This window comes from Pongo abelii, chromosome 9 (genome assembly GCF_028885655.2).
Source record: "Pongo abelii isolate AG06213 chromosome 9, NHGRI_mPonAbe1-v2.0_pri, whole genome shotgun sequence".
In the NCBI taxonomy this organism is placed as follows: Eukaryota; Metazoa; Chordata; class Mammalia; order Primates; family Hominidae; genus Pongo; species Pongo abelii.
The window spans coordinates 74,709,582-74,727,317 of NC_071994.2; the positions used below are offsets into that span (position 1 = coordinate 74,709,582).

At 56.4% G+C, this 17,736-nt stretch overlaps 2 protein-coding genes across 16 annotated transcripts in view; both read right to left on the bottom strand.

Moving 5' to 3' along the window:
- Nucleotides 1-3,778, bottom strand: part of PDE2A (phosphodiesterase 2A) — a 99,892-nt gene extending 96,114 nt beyond the window's left edge. For 4 of the 6 annotated variants that reach the window (XM_063728191.1, XM_054526000.2, XM_054525997.2 and 1 more), the window contains exon 1: nt 3,492-3,767. In XM_063728191.1, coding sequence (XP_063584261.1) covers nt 3,492-3,562 — 71 coding nt within the window. In that variant the 5' untranslated portion in view covers nt 3,563-3,767. Of the gene's footprint in view, nt 1-3,491 lie in introns of all 6 variants that reach the window. The other 2 variants (XM_054525996.2, XM_054525999.2) reach the window with 2 other exon arrangements.
- A 10,621-nt stretch (nt 3,779-14,399) lies between these two features.
- ARAP1 (ArfGAP with RhoGAP domain, ankyrin repeat and PH domain 1) overlaps nt 14,400-17,736 on the bottom strand; it is a 67,479-nt gene continuing 64,142 nt past the window's right edge. For all 10 annotated transcript variants that reach the window (XM_063728195.1, XM_054526009.1, XM_063728197.1 and 7 more), the window contains 4 exons: nt 17,010-17,060; nt 16,761-16,824; nt 15,363-15,512; nt 14,400-15,011 (listed from right to left, as the gene is read on the bottom strand). In XM_063728195.1, coding sequence (XP_063584265.1) covers nt 14,994-15,011; nt 15,363-15,512; nt 16,761-16,824; nt 17,010-17,060 — 283 coding nt within the window. In that variant the 3' untranslated portion in view covers nt 14,400-14,993. The remainder of the gene's footprint in view (nt 15,012-15,362; nt 15,513-16,760; nt 16,825-17,009; nt 17,061-17,736) is intronic.

A 17,736-nucleotide genomic window follows, 5' to 3' on the forward strand; every position in this document is an offset into this window, starting at 1 on the left:
TAATAAAGGCTGCACATTTCTCCCACTCTCTGCCTAGATGTGTTCTTGCCACTCCTGGATCATTGTGCCCCAGCCTGGCCCTACTTCAGGGGACAGTGACACAGGACAGAGAAAGGACATAAGGCCAGGCTGGGTAGCCTGGAGTTGCTGGGCCCTGCAGAGAAGACCCAGGACAGATTTAACCACCACGAGGGAAGTTATGCCCAGGAGGGAAAAGATGAACATCTTGTGTCCAGGGGTATGCAAACAGCAGGCTGGATAGAACTGCAGGGAAAGTTGTAGAGAGTACTAAAACAACTGCTAGAAAATGACCCAAATGCCCTTACTGTCTTCTCCCACCCGGAGGCTGCACTGAGTCAGGTGCCTAGCCCTGTGCCCTTCCTACCCACCTTCACAAACTGTTCCCTCTGCTCTTCCCTACCTGGGCGATTCCTACCCATCCTTCAAGGTCCGGCTCAAACATCTCTTCCTCTGAAGCCCGGGCTTGCTGTGGGCCCCCCACCTCCTACACAGCACTGCTCACCCTGTGGGGTTGCAGATTTCCATTTCTTTCTCCTTCATCAGACTGGGCACTCCCTGAGAACAGGGACTCAGTCAGTGTCTGCTCTGTGTCCCCAGTGACAAGCCAAGTGGGCACCAAGCAGCTACTGAGGAGTTCCTGTTGAGTGGTTGAATGAATGAATGCAGCAATGGAATCATGCTGAGTCAGGAGATTTCATAGGCCGAAGCAGTAGAAGCCTGGGGAGCGCAGGCCTGGCCTGACAGCAGCATGGCTGAGAGTGAGACTCCCAGTCCATTAAGACCAAGGGGTAGAGAACTGCTGGGAGCTCTTCCCCCCCCCTGCCCCCACCCCCCACCATTTGGCTAGATCCCAGCCAAGCCATCAGCAGTCCCTGGGGACAGGAGGCTGGAGTGGGAAGCAGGAAGAGTGGCAGGAGCTGCTTGGTGGGCAGGGGGAATGACTGCGGGGGGCGGGGGTGCAGGGAGCATAAAGACAATTAACCCTCACTGAGCTGACCAAGCTCAGCAACCAAGAGGTTCTGGGCAGGGCCTGAAGGAGAATGATATTGAGGGTCAGGTCTGATGAAGAGGCTGAGCCCCAGCCTTGCAGCCAAAGGATGGTGATGAAGCCATAGTCTCAGTTTCCCTGTCTGGCAAGAGATGACTCCATGATCTCTGACCCTCTGCATCCTAGCTAGAAACACTACAAAGATCTCTCACACTACCTCAGCCCGCCCACACCCAGCTTTCCTGAGCCTTCCATGAGCCTTTTCCCTCATGAGATCCTGACTTACTGAGATGTCTGTGCTACACCCCCAACCCCAGTCCAAGCCTGAGCCACCTAGACACTCCCTTCCCTATCCTCATCTATCCAGCCTTTCCCAAGTTCTCAAAAAGCCCCAGAACTCACTGACCCCTGTATTGGATTGGCCTCCACTCTAGCCTCCTGGCCCCACCTCTCTCTTCCAGTTCAACCCAGACAATGCCACCAAGGCAGGTTTCTTTCTTTTTTTTCTTTTTTTTTTGAGACAGAGTTTCACTCTGTCACCCCCAGGCTAAAGTGCAGTAAGGCAATCTCAGCTCACTGCAACCTCCACCTCCCAAAGTTCAAGTGATTCTCATATTCTAATGCCCCAACCTTCTAAGTAGCTGGGACTACAGGCATGTACCACCACACCCAGCTAATTTTATTGTATTTCTAGTAGAGACAGGGTTTCACCATGTTGGGCAGGCTCGTCTCAAACTCCTGGCCTCAAGTGATCCACCTGCTTCTGCCTCCCAAAGTGATGGGATTACAGGCATGAGCCACCATGCCCGGCCCAGGGCAGGTTTCTAGAACCCAAATCTGATCATGTCTCTCCCCTATATAAAACCTTCCTGGGCTCCCCAGGGCTCTCTGGATAAAGCCTAAGAGTCCTGGATCTCAAAGTTCTACAGAATGTGGGTCCTGCCTGCCCCTGACTATATACAGTGTCTTCGCTGCTCCAGGACATGCCCAGCCCAGCCCAGGGCCTTTGCTTATGCGGTTCCCACCCCACCCCCACCTGTTAGCATGACGTTGATCTCTACTGCTTAATTATTCTCAAGCTATTTTATGTCTATGAAGCTTAGGAAGCCCCAGAGGGCAGAGTCATTATTGCCTATTTCTTTTCTGCATCTCTCCCACAGGGTGTAGAATGAATTGTCCTGAGTTCAAAGAGGTGGTCATACATTCAGCCCCTCCCTGCCCTGCATCAGTGGGCCATGGTGTCCCAGCTGTATCCTCAATTGCCAGGGGAAGGAAACAGCCACCCACACACACTCAGATGAATACACACATATAGATACACACACACACCAGCCACAGAAGCACCGATATACACACTAGCACCATGATCACACACCCACACCAGAATACTTAAAACGCACACAGCCACATCCACCTCCACACACAGCAATGCTATTATTCACACACTAACAAATACACACACATGAATGTACATGGAACAGATAAAAAACGCACACTGATTCACTCTATTTTGCAGACACAACACACATAATATACAAACTCAACCTAACAGACACACCTACATACATAGGCAGACCAACCTGTACTCACACTCAGACACATGCAAATAAACTCTCAGTCACACAGGGATGATCACAAACTCTGACAGGCTGCTTTGCATCCAACCACCAAGGACCCTAGAGCTCTACAGGCCCCTCTACACCCAACATGTCCCTTACACTCCACATGTGTATATACACACACACACACACACACACACACACATCCCCTGCCTGCCACCTCGGCAGCCCTTAGTAGAGGGATGTCTCCACAGAGCCCCCCACTCACTTGCACATGCACCCCCCTGCATGTGGACACACATGAGGCTGGCACCATATTCCATCTGGCTCCGTAGAACCCTATCCTGGGACAGACGCTTTGGGGTAAAGTTTCATAAAGTGGTGTCCCTGAACCCCAATTCCCAATTCCATGGAAGGTGGTTACCTCTAACCCTCTCTTGCTCCAGGGCCACTCTTATTCGTATTTTCTCCATCCTTCCCCCTCCCCACCTCCTTCACACACACATAGCCTTGGTGGGCCAAGACACTCTCCCTCTCCAGGGTCCTGAACCAGTCTATTGCAGCCCCGAGAGCTCCTCCCAACTCCTTGGCAGACCTCCCCCTCCCCACATACACCCTCAGCCCTTGAAGAAGCAGTTCAGGTCCATTATCAGCCCCTCCTCCAACCAGCAGCCCCTTCCATGGGACCCCAGCCTCATCACCTACTAGGCTGACGTTAGGCACCCTCATTCTGCTCAGAGGTAACCTGCCCCCACCCCAGGCTGCAGTCTGGCAACGCGGGGAGGAGGGGTGCCCAGGAGCAGGATCGATCCTTCCACGTGGCTCAGCTCCATGCCAACCCCAGCTCCTTGGAGGGACTCCCAGGACCCTGTCTGTGGCACCTCTCACAGCCGCTCACCACCCCAGCCCCTCACTATACTCACGGCTCAGCCGGTCGTGCTGCCGGGTACTGCTGGCTCCTGCAGAGGATGGAGTGGCCGCATGCCTGCCCCATCACTCCTCATCGTCCGCCTCCCCAGCCAGACTAAGGTGGCACCTCGCCCTGTCCCCGCTGCCTGGAGTTCCAGGCAGAGCACCCCCAGCAGGCACAGGGACCAAGAGCAGTGGGCTGCCCCCCACTCAGCCTGGACCCAACACCCCAATCCAGCTCTGCTGCCCCGCTGCTCCCGCCTCTCCCGCTGCCACTGCCTCTGCTGCTCGGCTGGCTCTGGGAGGAGGTTGGAGCAGGTCTGATAATGCAGAAGGGGGAGGGAGGAGGGAGGAGGAACAGAGAGAGGCCCAGACAGAGAGGGAGAGAGGGAGGGGTAGAGAGCGAGTCTGACTGGGAGAGAGGAGAAAAGACTCACACACAGAGAGACTGAGAGATAAACAGAGACAGGAAGGGGGACAGTAACACATGAAGAGGGAGAGGAGAGAGGGATCAGAGCCTTAGAGAGATCAAGATGGAAGTACAAAGAGATCAGAGAGGCATAGGGAAACACACACACACAGAGGAACAAAGGCAGAAAAGGAAAAAAAATCAGAGGCAGAAATAGAAAGAGAGCGGGGTAGGGGGAAAGGGGAGTGGCTGACAGAGGAGAGAGGGGAGAGGACGAGGGATTACAATCCTCATGGGCTAGGATGTGGCTGGGGACTTGAGGGGCAGCAGACCCAGACCCTCTGCTGCCCCATCGCAGAAGCCTTCGGGATGAGGGGACACGCTTGTGCCCTCCTCAAGTCTGAGAGATCAGGCCTCCATGCACATCTAGCTGCCCTCTCCTCTGGGCTCCCTCACCCGGTGTGTATCATCTCCTAGGGTGCATCCTAGCCTGGAGCTGGGTCCATGGAAGACTTAGGGGGCTTTACTGATGGCCTTTGGACTCAGAGCCTTGTCACAGGGCCCACCTCTTGGTGGCTTGGTTTAGCTGGGACTTGGAGCTGATGCGTGAGCATGGACTTCTACCAGGATCTGTGGAGACCTAGGCCACAGCCTGCCCCACATGGCCTTCACTGCCCACAGACTACAGGCATGGGGGAAGGCCTGTTGCACCCCCACCCTGCTTCCAAAGAGGACTCCCTAGGATAAAACTATAACCTAGTGAAACAGAGGCATTTTAGGCCTTAGGACAGATAGAGAGTTGTCACAGCAGAGCTACTATTGTATGCAGGAGAAACAGCTCCACACCTTGAGGCAGGAAATGGGGATTTGGATCCTGGTTTCACCATTAACTTACTTATTCATTGGCCTACCAGTGGCTGAGCCCGTGGCTCACACTATCCCTTGTCTCAGAGAAGCACTCGGGCTGGGGAGTGGGGAGGCGAGACTTGCAGGCTGTGACAGAAAGAAGCACAGGGTCTGTGAAGCCCAGAGGGACCCCTGACCTAGTTTGGGGGGGGCAGTTAGCAAGCATTTCTGGAAGAGAGGGTCCAAGCTGGGTCTTTAAAGGCAGAAGAGGGTATATTCCAGGGTAGAGGAGCTACAGCAAACCCTCCACAGCAACCCCATCTCTCTGAGCTGTGGGGAGAATACCTCCCCGCCACACAACAGGCTTCAAGCAGAGAAGTCCCTGAGGCTGAATAGAAACCTGACCCATGCTGAAGAACATGGGGGTGCACGGTGGATGGGGCAAGGTCAGAAATGACTGAGCTTGTGTAGACAGCCTGCCCAGGCTGGGTGCTGCAGAAAGCAGTTGTCTTGTGGTCTGGGAAGTGTCAGGAAAGAAAATGTGAGGAGTCTTTGCTTCCCACTGTGGCCCCAGAAGGCATTATAGAATTTTAGATCTCTGAACTCTGGGCAAACCATTTTCTCAAAGGGAATGAGGCCCAGGGTGGTTGTAAAGCAGCTGAGCCAGCCCAGAACTCGTGTCTTGCTTCTCCACCTCACCTATCACTGGGGCCTCGCTGCTCCATTCCTGACAGCTAGGAAGGCATTCTCTGGGCTCAGGAAGCTGCAGCCCTGGACCATGGCCAGTCCTGCTCCCTCACAGCTCCCCTTCATGTCCTGGGAACCTGCTCACTCGCCGGAGGAACCTGGCAGCAAGAAGCTGAGTCAGAAGAGTTCAAAGGGGGGTGTCTCCTGGGCGTGCGTGGGTGCAGGTGTGAGGAGGTCTCACCTGGCCCTCAGCCTCCTTTCTGTCCTCCCACTTCAGAAACAATGGTGGTGGCCTCATCTTCAGAAATCTCCTGGGAATACACTCAAGCAAGCAGGTGGAAGGGAAGGTCTCCTCCCCATCCCACTGCCACACCAGACTCCACAGCCACCCAGAAGTAGAGAGTCCGCAGGAACAAACTGCAAGATTCAGGACTCAGAAGGGCTAATGGGCACTCAGGACTTAGAGCCCGGCAGGTGGAATTCAAATCCCACCTCTGCCACGTGCCTAGGCAAGGTATTTCACCTTCCTGAACCTCAATTTAGTTTCCTTATCTGAAATATGGGGTCACGAATTCCAAGCTCAAAAGGTTGTGAGGTTTTGGGAATGTCTGAAAAGTTCCCAGTAAATAGTTGCCCCTCTCCTCCCATCTCATTTCCTAAAGTCGTCAGGAGAGTAATAGCCCCAAATGCTGGGACAGGGGCTCCTGCAGGCCAGTGCCGGGATGGGGGAGGTGCATAAAGGGGAGAGAGCTGGAGAAAATCCAAGGCTGTTTTTCCCTCCTCCACCAACTGCCTGCCTGCAAGACCGCTCCCAGCCGGAGCCAAAGGCCCGAGTGCTCGGACTGCGCGCCCCCGCCCCCGCCGCAGGCCCCGCCCCGGCCAAAGGCCGCTCTCCAGGGTGCTGAACCATGCGAGCCGTGTTCACAGGCCCGGCCCCCCCCGCCGCCCTGCCGGGGGTCAAGAAACACCGTTTTTTGTTAGCTGGGGAACTGGAGGTGGGATGGCAGGAAGGATGCTCCAGGGAGGCAGGGTGGCTGCCCAAAGCGATGGGAAGATGCAGTTCTGGAATCCGGCCTCCGCGCTGCCCCCATAGCCTTGAGAGGACTGCAGGCTCCACAGGCTTCAGCTACCTCTTTGCCCAAGAAGGCGGCTTCTTCTCAGCGCCCGCCCCCGCCCCGTCCTGCGCGGCTGTTTCCCTCCCACCTTCCAGACGGCCCCTCCTCTGTCTCCCTCACTGGTGCACCCTATCTTCGCCCCCTCAATATGAATGCTCCTCGCAGGACGGCGGCCCTGTCTCTCCTCATTCTCCACCCTACTCCCACGGAGCATGCAGCCTTCTCCCAGCATACCAACAACTCCGGGTGTCCCCTGCTGCCCATCCCTCTCCCTGGAGCTCCAGGTGTCCAGGCTGCCTTTTGGACATCTCCTCTGGGAACAACCCGTAGGTCCCTCATACTCAAATATTGAACATCCGATACACCTTTTGTCACTATTAAAGGCATCAGCAAACCTCTTAGTTTTTTGTTTTTTTGGGTTTTTGTTTTGTTTTTGAGACGGAGTCTCGCTCTGTCACCCAGGCATGGGGAAGGGGTGGAGTGGGGAGTGCAGTGGTGCGATCTGGGCTCACTGCAACCTCTGCCTCCCAGGTTCAAGCAATTCTCCTGCCTCAGCCTTCTAAGTAGCTGGGACTACAGGCACCCGCACCACGCCCGGCTAATTTTTGTATTTTTAGTAGAGATGGGGTTTCACCATATTGGCCAGGCCGGTCTTCAACTCCTGACCTCGTGATCTGCCTGCCTCGGCCTCCCAAAGGCATCAGCAAACTTCCAGTCTCCGAGCTGGACACTTCAAAATCGCCTTGCCCCATCCCTCTCCTACACTTCCTGTATTGTCTGTTCCAAAGGACAGTAGATTCTCTCAGATCCAACCATTCCCTCCATCCCCATCTCCCTGCTTCCTTCCCCCTCCCCTGGTCATGCTCCAACCCTTACCCCAGGTCAACCTCTCTACTCCACCTCCTCCTTGCACCTAGAGGAGGCTTCCAAAGACATCTATCTGGTAATGGAATTCCCTCTCAAAACCTTTGCAGGGCTCCCCAGTGCCCTCAGGATCAAGGCCAAGCTCCTCAGCCTGGCATTTGAGGTTCCGTGTGATCCAGCCCTGACTGACCTCACCATCCTGTGCTCCAGGTGGGGCCAGGTCTGGTCCCTAAGCACATTCTGGTTCTCTCCTCCTCGACTTTGTACAGTGTTTCTCCTCCCAGGCTGACTTCCCCCTCCTCTTCCTTTTCTCTGCCCATCCCAAATCCTAGCCCACCATTGCTGGGCCAGTCAGCACACACCCTGCCTCCCACCCACAAGGACAGGTAGGCAGGAAGGGGCACTGGATTCTGGGCTAGAGACCCTTGGTGGCCTCTCCCTTCCCTAATGTCTCACCATCGGCTGTCACCCCCCGACCCCCTCTCAGGCTCATCTCATTTCTTCTACAGGATCCTGTTTCCTCAAAAAACAAGCCAAAGTCCTATGTACCTCGGCCCCAGTTCACAGCCTTTGGGCAGCCCCCAACAGGCCCAAGCAGGAAATGCTGATGGAGGAAAGTCAGAAAGGAGGCCGACGGGTGGTGCACAACAGAGCTCAGCTCAGGGGCACGTGTGTCTTGTAGACAAGAGACCGCAGGTGTGTGGGGATGCAGGCAGTGATGCTTACTGCTCTGTGAGCATCCCCCCAACCCCAGGGCAGGCTGAGGCTACCCAGTGTGAGACAACCCTCAGCTCTCCAGAGAAAGGCTGGTAATTGGTGGAACATGGATTTCACAAAGGGTTGGCCTGAACACCCCTGAGTGACTCCCTCTGGCTGGGGGACAGGATAAGCCCACATCCGGGTCTTTGCAATGGGAGCCCAGGCATGGGGAAGGGGTGGAGTGGGGAGCTCAAGGAGCCATCCCACAGCTTCTCCCCACTCCTCTTCTGCCAGGAAGGTCCCCTCTGTGGCTCTGATGACAATGGCTGAAGGAGCACCATGTCCTTGGGTAGGGCCTGGCATGGGTCTCTGAATTCTCACACTAAGCATGGCTCCCACCACACAAGTGACAAGGCTTTTGCTGATAAAGGAATTAAAGGCCACCACAGCCCCTATAGTAGTTCCAAGGTGGAGCAGCTTCTTCAACACCTCAGGAAGGTGGCTTTGGGATTCAGGCTGGGGCATGAAGGATCCACTTCAGGTTCCAGGATATCTGTCAGAGCTCTCCGGGGAGGAAGGGGTGACCCCAGGTGAGGGCAGTGACCTCCCCATGGCTGCTAGGCAGGGGGCTGGGGGGCTGGAACAGATGGCGAGTTCAGGGAAGGGAGAGGCCGCCCAGCCCCAGCTGAGTCCAGGGCCCTCTCCTGCCTCTCTTGTCCTGTGGGTGGGGGTGGCTACATTGGTCTAGGAGGGATGGCAGAGAAAAGGGGGAGGGAAGTCAGCCTGGAACGGGGCTGGGCCAGACACTTGGAAGTGCCTTCAGCCTCAGGTTGAGATCATCTCCAGGGTTATAAATCAGGGAGAATGAGATGCTAGAGCCAGTGAATCTAATCGCTCACTGTGTAGATGGGAAAACTGAGGTCAGAGGGGTGCCCAGGTAACCCAGGAGTGAAGGGCGAGGCTCAGCCTAGGACCAAAGACGGTGGCCATTGCCCCACCGGACTACTTCCCCCTCTTCATACTCTTCCACCTCTCCTTCCTCCTCCAATTGAGCCAGCAGCCCACAAGAGAAGGCTGTGCATATAGCTTGTGACTCTGGGGAGGGCCCCCAGGATGTGGAATTCTAACAGGGATGGGTCAGGGCAGAAGTGGCCCCTGTGGCTTCATATTCTGGGGAAGGCTCTGCTCTTCTTGGGGCCTCAGCACCAGCCCCCTCACCACCACCACCCTCCAGTCCAGCACACTAGGATCTTCCTTGCCAGAAGGCCCCGAACCTCCCACTCAGCCCTGAACCACCTCTTCCCCCATAACTCCCCGCACCTGAGGGGGGATGGAGGGGGTGTGACTCAGTGGGATAAAGGCAGCTGCTATATTTGAATTATTACATAAGCCAGGAGGGAGGCAGCTGCAACGTGACTCCATGAAGGTCAGGAGACAAGTTGAGGCTGGGCCCAGGAAGCAGGGGTCTCCTCCCCTCTGTCCCTAGACTCCAGCTTGACCTGGGGATTGGAAGTCGGTCTGCATTGCTGCACTGCAAGAAAGGTCTTCCCTAGGTCTAACCATACTAGGAAGGCTCTGTTCTCTATCTTCTTAGAAAAATATCCCCTGGTTTCTAGAAACCCTAAGGCCAGACCCAGGCTATGCCCCAGATCCTCCCCCTACACTCTTTCCAGTAATAAAGATGGGATTAAAAGCTTTGCCATTCTTTTAAAAGAGCGCCTGATGGAGACAGCAATACAAACCAGCCTTGGCTCGCCTGCCCCATCTGAGAAGAACCTGTGTTCCTGTCCTAGCTACTCCACTTACCAGTCATCTTCCTCCTGGGTCTTGGAATAAAATTGGATGACACATGCAAAGCCTTGGCACAGCAGGTGGTGGGCGCCCCATGATGGTTTCTCGGCACTATCACTTGCATCTTCACTCCCACTGCCAACTCTAAGGGCTGGCTGGAAATCGTGGTGGGAACCGAGGTTGGACTGACCCCTCTGCCCCCAGTCCCCTTTCTGGGTGGAAGGTGGGAGACCGGAGGAGAAAACAGGTCTGAGAGCCAGGAGCTTGGACAGACTTGCTGTGTGACCCTGGGCAAGCCCCTGCCCTCTCTGGTGCCCAGCTCTGGAGCTGGTGTTTGAGAGAGGATTTCCCAAATGGGATCAGTGATTTGTGGCACTGGAAGCTGCAGTGGCAAGCAAAGTTGGCTGGGGGGGCAGGGGTGGGCTGTCCTGGGAATGGTGAGCTGGAGGCAGCCATGGTGGGCACCAGCACAAGGCCCACCTCCTTGGCACCTCCTCCTATGGACCCCACACCCCAGGAGGAGGAAGCTGTGCCCACCCGAACTGTGTTGCCATGACACTGGTCTCCATGGTGCCAGGCACACAGCCCTCCCCTAACCCAATAGGAGGGACTGAAGGTGACAGGAGCTGAGGAGATTCAGGACCTGGGGTCCCTTTCACTTGTCCCTATGCCTCCATCGGCCCTATGAGGTCAGGTCCCTATCCTGAGCCTCTCAGGAGAGCTGGGAGGAGCAGTTTCCATTTCAGAGTCAAGAGTAACAAAGAGAGGCCTCACAGTGACTTGTGTGGAGGGCAGATACACAGGAACGCAGGGAGGTGGCAGGGGGACAGGGAGGCAGGGAGAGCTGGGGAGGCAGACGGGCAGGGGGAGGAGGGCATGCTACAGTCACAAAGGGAGGAGGGCGTCCCAGGCTGACAAGTGGTGGGAGGCACCGTCCAGCCCATCTCTTTGGTCTCAGCGTTTGGAAGTGGGTGGTGGTGGGAGGACAGGGTGGAGGAGGAGGAGCAGAAGGGAGGGGGAGCAATTTTCCTAGAGAGCTCTGTGTGGGTGGGTGTTCATCCACGTGCCGTGTGTGTGTGCTCATCCACGTGCCGAGTGTGTGTGCGTGCAGCATGCACTCGCAGATCTGGAGAAGAAGGCTGAGGTGTGCAGGCATGTGTGTGCAGGCCTGAGTGTGTGTGGCATGTGTGCGCCTGTGCCACTGTGTCTCCAGGGTGATAAATACAGCAGTAGGAGCTGTAACCAGGGCAGAGAAAGTATGGAAATTTCCACAGGCTGGAAGTGGTGTAGAAGAAGGGACATGCTAGGGCTGGGCCAACCCTGGCTGACCAGGGAAACTGTCCCCGACTGCTCTTCCCTAGGTGAGTCCCTGACTAGGTGTGGTGACCTGGGCACATACACATACCCTAAGTAGGCACAGTGGGATGGGAGAGCAACCCAGAAGAGTTTCCTGAAGGAGGTGTCATAGTGGAGGAAGGGCTGGGAGGTTCAGGCCACTGCACTTATGTGAGAGATGGTCCCTAGAGCAGGGTCAGGGTCACAGAGTTGGCTAAGAGAATAGGAACTGTTCCTTGTTCTGATGGGAGACGATCCCAAGGAGCCCACTGGACTGGAATGTGGTCATATCTCAGAGGCAGGCGCAAGGGGGACAGGCCCTAGGGTGCTGTGGGACACTGTGCCCCAGCCACAGCAGGTCACTCACTGCAGGGGCACATCCCCTTGTCTTGTGCTCAGACCACTTCCTCTCCTCCACCTGTGGAGAACTGCCTCTCCTTTCAGACTCACCTCCTCCAGTCTTCCCTGATAATATCCCCTACCAGGAGGTCTCCACCTTCCTCCACACCACTCACTCATCTGCTCCCCCTTGGTGTTCAGTAAAGCTCTGCATACAGTTGGTGTTCAATAAGTGCTTGTTGAGTGCAAATATATTAGGACTAGAATATGCCATGATATCTTCTCAGACACTGCAGACAGTCAAGCGGGAAGGGGATTAGCAAGGGGCAATGCTAGGCGCTTCACACTTACTAGCTCATTTAATTGTCCAAACCACTAGGAGGTAGCTACTATTAATACCCGCAAAGTACAGATGACAACATTGAGGATCAGAGACCTAAGTAACTCAGGCAAAGTCACACAGCTTGTAAACAGGAGCACTGGCACTCACATGCGTGCTTTCCAAGACAGTGGGCCGTGGGCAGGCGGCTTGGAGGCCACCACAGCACGAGGCCAGGAAAGAAGCCCCAGCTCTTGCCCTTCCCTGTCCCACTGATTTCCTTCTCCAGAGGCCCCAGGACTCCTCAGAACTCTGCAGGGTAGGAAGGTTGTGCTGGAAGGAGGCAGGAGAGAGGCAGACATCCCACCCCACCTCCCCGCCCCTCTCCCCTCTGCCCCCTGGCCTCCCCTCCACCTGCAATGCCCTCACCATCCAGGCTCTGATGTGCCTCGGCCTTCTCTCCCAGGGCTCCCCGTATTCTCCAGGGGCTAGGCCTGGATTTGGGTTGGTCCTTGAAGCCCTGTCCTCCTCCCCCAATATTTCAGTATTTCAACCTCTACCCCAACTGCACCTGGCAAGGCCTCTGGTCTTCGAAGCTGGCTCAGGAGCACCTCCTTGTCCAGGAAGCCCCTCCCTTTCCAAGAGCTGCTCCTGGCCCCTCTGCAGGTCCAGGTCTGGGGTTTTCAACTCAACCTGGCAACCCAACTTCAAATAATATGTGAATGAGCAAACCATCCAGGGTCCCAACAGGCCCCATTTTTAGGAATCCTTGTGACAAGGACCAGCAGAGCCTCCTGCCCCTAACCCATCCAACACTGTTGTCACAGGCATATTTCATTCCGGCTGAGGCCCTGAGGCTCCTGTTGGGATGTCACCCCTACCCCCTACCAGAGGGAAAGCACTTTAAGCCATCACTAACTCATGACAGTTCAGACCCCTCGCCTCAGGCCATTTGTAAGAGGAGAAAAGGGTTAGAATCAGGAGGGGAGTCAAAGAGGGAGACCCCACCAAAGTAGGGCAGGGGAAATGGACCTCAGGCCTGCTTCACGAACATGGTGTGACCTTGGGAAAGTTGCCTCCCTTCTCGGGGCCTAGCTCCCCCTTGCCAAGAGCAGACAGGGGGCGCAGGGGCCGATTCACAGCAGGTACTTGGTAGAAGGCTGTTCCCTCCTCTTCCTGGTTCCCAGAGCCCAGGACTCCAAAGCACATTCCTGTATGGTGCTGCCTTCCAGAATGTCACCAGCCTGCGAGCCAAAGGCAGAACTGGGTCCCGCTTCACACCCCAGCAGAGAAAGGCCTGGGTCAGGACCACCACCCTGGCGTCCTCCAGACCCTGCTTTGATTCCAGCAATGATGAGTGGTCCGTGGCTGCCGCCTTGTGGCCCAATGCAGGACTGCAGCCAGCGCGCTGAGCTGGGGCAGTGGCCTTAACAGAGCAGGGGGCGCCTCCAGTCTCACCCACTCAGGTGGGCCTCAGGGCTGGCTGGGCAGTGCAAGGTCAGTTCCAGGAGCGGATTCCAGCCCCTCAGCACTTGGATAAGGGGGTCCATTAGCCCTGTCCTGGCTGGAGGCAGAAGAGTCAGACATTCGACCTGTGGATCTGGCCAGAGCGACCCACAGGAGGTGGGAGACAAGGGGCTTAGCCCCAGCCTGTGAAATAGGTCAGCAGGACTCAGGGAACCAGTTCCAGCCTCCTGCCGTATACCTCCCCTTCCTGAGACAGTGAGAGGGAACCTGGAGTCCAGCTCCCCAAGCCTTCCGCTGGACCCCAGGCTCCCCACTGAGCTGGATGCCTGAGTTGGAGGTCATGTGGCCCATCCCCACCCACTCTACCCAGCCCCACTGGCTGAGGCTAAGGATGGAGGTCAGCCTGTCCGCCCACTGAGCCCCCGAAGAGCGGGTGGTAATGAGGCTCTAGGCAGAGGCGGGAATGTGGTGTCTGGCACCTCCCCAGGGAGTCCCAAACCCATCTCTGAGCAGCTCATTATCTCCCCTGCAGGCCAGGGCCTCGTCTTCTTAGAGGAGATGGCCAGGCAGTGCCCAGTGAGGGCAGCCCCCTGGTGCATGGCAGGCTCCACCTCTAGAGGGGTAGGCACTGGGGCCACAGGTGACCCGAAGGTGCTTCTTCCTAATTTCCTCAGGCTCCTGTGGCTCTGACCTTGTGTCTCCAGCAGGGCTGCCAGGCCTGAGTCACTGACACAGCACACCCAGGCCCCAGCTGGGACTCAGACTCGGACTGCAGCAGGACAGGGGCTTGTGTCCAGCCAGGGTCAGTGCTGGCCAGGAAAGGACCCGCATTCCCAGCCTGGCCGCAGGATAGTACAATGGGGAAGGCATGGAGCCAAGCCAGGGCTCTGCTTGGGGAAGGGGGTCATCTGAACAGCTCAGGGCCTGAAGAAAGCAAGGCCTAGGTTCTCAGCTTCAGGCACTAGGCACTCACCCCTGGGCTTCCCGACCTCCTGTCCCCTCCTACCCCAGGACGCCCAATCCCCTTAACCAATCACAGGCCTCAGCACCATAGGGTAAAATATACAGATATATTTATATTATCAAAAAGTCCCCAAATCGGGGAAGGGGCATCAGGTAGTCTGGACCCCCTAGTCAGCCCAGACTGGAAGGAAGGCTGAAGTCCCCAAAGCGCAGCGCTCAGTCCTATAGAAGCTCAGCCAAGAGCTCCCTCCCCCTGAGCTGAGTGCTCCTCTAGAGCACCCACTTTCTGCTGTTCTGGAGTTTGTTGGGAGGAGCAGGGGGCTCCCTTCCGGCAGGGCCCCAGGGCCTCACGCCTCTGAAAGGGTGGTGGTCCTCCCAAGTTCCTGACTTATGCCCATCTCTCCAGCCCCACAAGGACAGTGAACCCGGTGGGATGAGCAGGTTGGGCCAAGAGGTCTGAACACCTGGACAGAGTTGGGAGAGGTTCCTGCCCAGGCTGACCCTGCTGCCTCCCACCCCTGCCGGGGAACCCCATGCTGCAGTCAGGATGGAGGATGTGGGTTGTGGGGTGCAGTTTCCCATGCACCCCCTGCTGGCTCACACCAGGCCTTGGAGCATAAGGGGTGTCTGAACAGAAGGCTTCCAGCGTCGGAATCCTAGAGCCAAGGATGGGCTCCTGTGCTCAGACGTTGCGCAGGAGCTGCAGGAAGGCAAGAGACCCACAGGCATTTTGTGAAGGCCCAGAGGGGCCGGCGCCCCGCTGAAGCTGTTGCAGCCACTCTCCACCACCAGCCGGGGAGCACTCCAGTCAGCCAGGCTCCCAGCTCCCAGGGCCGGGCAGAGGGGACTCCCAGCTTCCAGGGCCAGGCAGAAGGGGCTCCTTTGAATGGTGTGAACCAAAGAGGCCTATGAGGGTCCCCACCGAGGCTGGAGGGAGGGGGCCGGAGGGCAATCGGGGAGGGCAATCAGGGCAATCATCTACTGTGGAGTAGAAGGCAGGCACCCAGCCAGGCCCCCAGCCCCCTGCCCAAAGGCATGGAGAGCCACTCACAGACAGAGGGTCCGCGGTAAAGGCAGCCACACTCCGGCGCATTTCGTTTTCACTACCTCGAAGGGGGATCAGTGACACGCTGCCCAGCCGGACCTCAGGCACTGCCCGGGACACGCGTGAGGGCTCTGAGGGCCACACCAGGCCGTCATGCTGGGCAGCAGAGAGGAAGGGGCTGGGCTCAGCTTCAGTTCACCCAGACACTCAGCCTCAGATCTGCCCACCCTTCCCAGAAATGCCTCCAGCTGTGGTCTGAGATGACACCCTCAGCTTTGATCCCAGCCGATATGAGAAGCAGCTGTGGGGAGAACATGACTGCATCTCTGGCAAAACACGGCCAGTTCTGTTACTCAACAACTCCCATCTCCAGATCCACAAACCCCTCCAAGAACCAAGAAAACATTTCTCTTAGAGGAACACGTCTGCACCCAGTCTTAGGAACCAGGAACTACAGAATCCACCGTTTCCCTTTAGGCTTTGCTTACCAGGAAGCTCAGGGCTAAAAGAACACAGCTCCAAGAATGAACTCAGCCCAGCACCCTGGTCGTTTTGTCTCCCTTTTCTCTAAACACTTATGAGCTCTCACTTTAAAAACTCTTTGTCTTAATTCATCTGTTTTAAGTCTAACCCAGCCTCTGGCCCTGCTCTGGCTCAGGAGTCGTCCCCACCATGTCCCTGCCTGGGCTACCACAGCCACTGCCTCACTGGCCTGCTCACCTCTGGGTTCTACCCTTGGTCCCACCGCCCGACGCTGCACCCAGAGTGAGCCCTCGAAGACTCAAGCCTGCACCACACTCTGCCTAAATGCCACCCCCACCCCCGCCAGTGGTTCCCCACTGACCTCTGTGTGGAGTTCAGTTTCCCTGGCGTGACCTACAAGGCTCTTTGAGATTCTGCTTCTCACTCCCTTTCCTGTGCTGACTTCCAGCACTCCTGGCTTCTCCCCTCACATTCCACTGTAACAATCTGTGCTTCTCTTGCATATCGCTGGACCTTTGCCTAAACCGTTCCCTCTGCCTAGAAGCCGTCTCCTTCCTCTTTGCTTGGTGAATTCTCCCACATTTCCTAAGACTCAGATCCCCTGGGCTCTCCACTGCCACCCACAGCACTGATCACACTGGGCTATAACTGGCCACTTCTGAGTCTGTTTTCCTGTCCACATGAGGGGTGCCCCAAGGGCAGGGTCTGTGTCCTGTCTGTCCCTAGCATCCCTGGCTTGGGGCTGGACTAACAGTAGGTGCTAGGAAGGGCTTATTGAACAAACTAGCAAATGAATTAAAAGCAACTCAAAATCTCCTTGAAGCAAGGGATGGGTTGAATACCACAGAAGCCAATGTTCCCATTCTCCATAATGGAAGCCTCCAGGGACCCACCCCACACCCCACACTCTGCACCTGGTACCTGCACAAACAGGAAGGTAGCGAACCACTCCCGGAGCTCCATCTGTGTGTCACAGCAGAGGTACCTGCAGGGTGGGACGTGGACCCACATGATGCCAAAGGCCTGACTGAGCAGGGAACACCGTGTCCGCCTCCCCAGCCCAGGGTCTGCTAGTGGACACAGATCTGGGCAGTGATGAGGGATCCAATCAAGGGGGACGTGCCACCATCTTTCCTCAGCCTGGGATCTCAGGATGAGGCGCTCACTCACCACTGCTGCTTCTCATGTTTCTCTGTCTCATGCACCACTGTGAAGCCCCAACTGCAGAGGAAGAAGAGAGAGAGTGGGGTGTCTGACAGGCCATAGAGGCTCAATGCCCCGGTTCCCAGGACAGAGCCCAGAAGCCACAGCCAGAGCCAGAGCCAGAGTTCAGAGCCTTCTCACAAGAGTGGCACATCCTGGCCTCTTCCTCTTTCAGCCCCAACCAGCCTCCCAGGCCCTTGACACCCCTAAGCCCCAGCCCTACCCTCAGAATCTGTGATTCAGTAGGAATGGGGTGACACCTGAGAATTTGTGGGTTTTTTTGTTTGTTTTTTTTTTAAGATAGGGTTTCACTCTGTCGCCCAGGCTGGAGTGCAGTGTCGTGACCACAGATCACTGCAGCCCCAAACTCTGGGACTCAAGCGATCCTCCCGCCTCAGCCTCCTGAGTAGCGTGCCACCAAACCCAGTTAATTTCTGTATTTTTTTGTAGAGACAAGGTCTCGCCATGTTGCCCAGGCTGGTTTCGAACTCCTGGGCTCAAGCAATCCACCTGACTTGGCTTCCCCAAGTACTGAGATTACAGATATGAGCCACTGCACTTGGCGGAGAATTTGGGTTGAAGGTGTGTCCAGGTGATGCTGCTGGTCTGGGGACCACGCCATCAGAGCCCCTGCACTGACCTCTGTCAAATAAAAAACCCCAGCTGTGCCTCCCCAATCAGTTCTGAGCCCCCA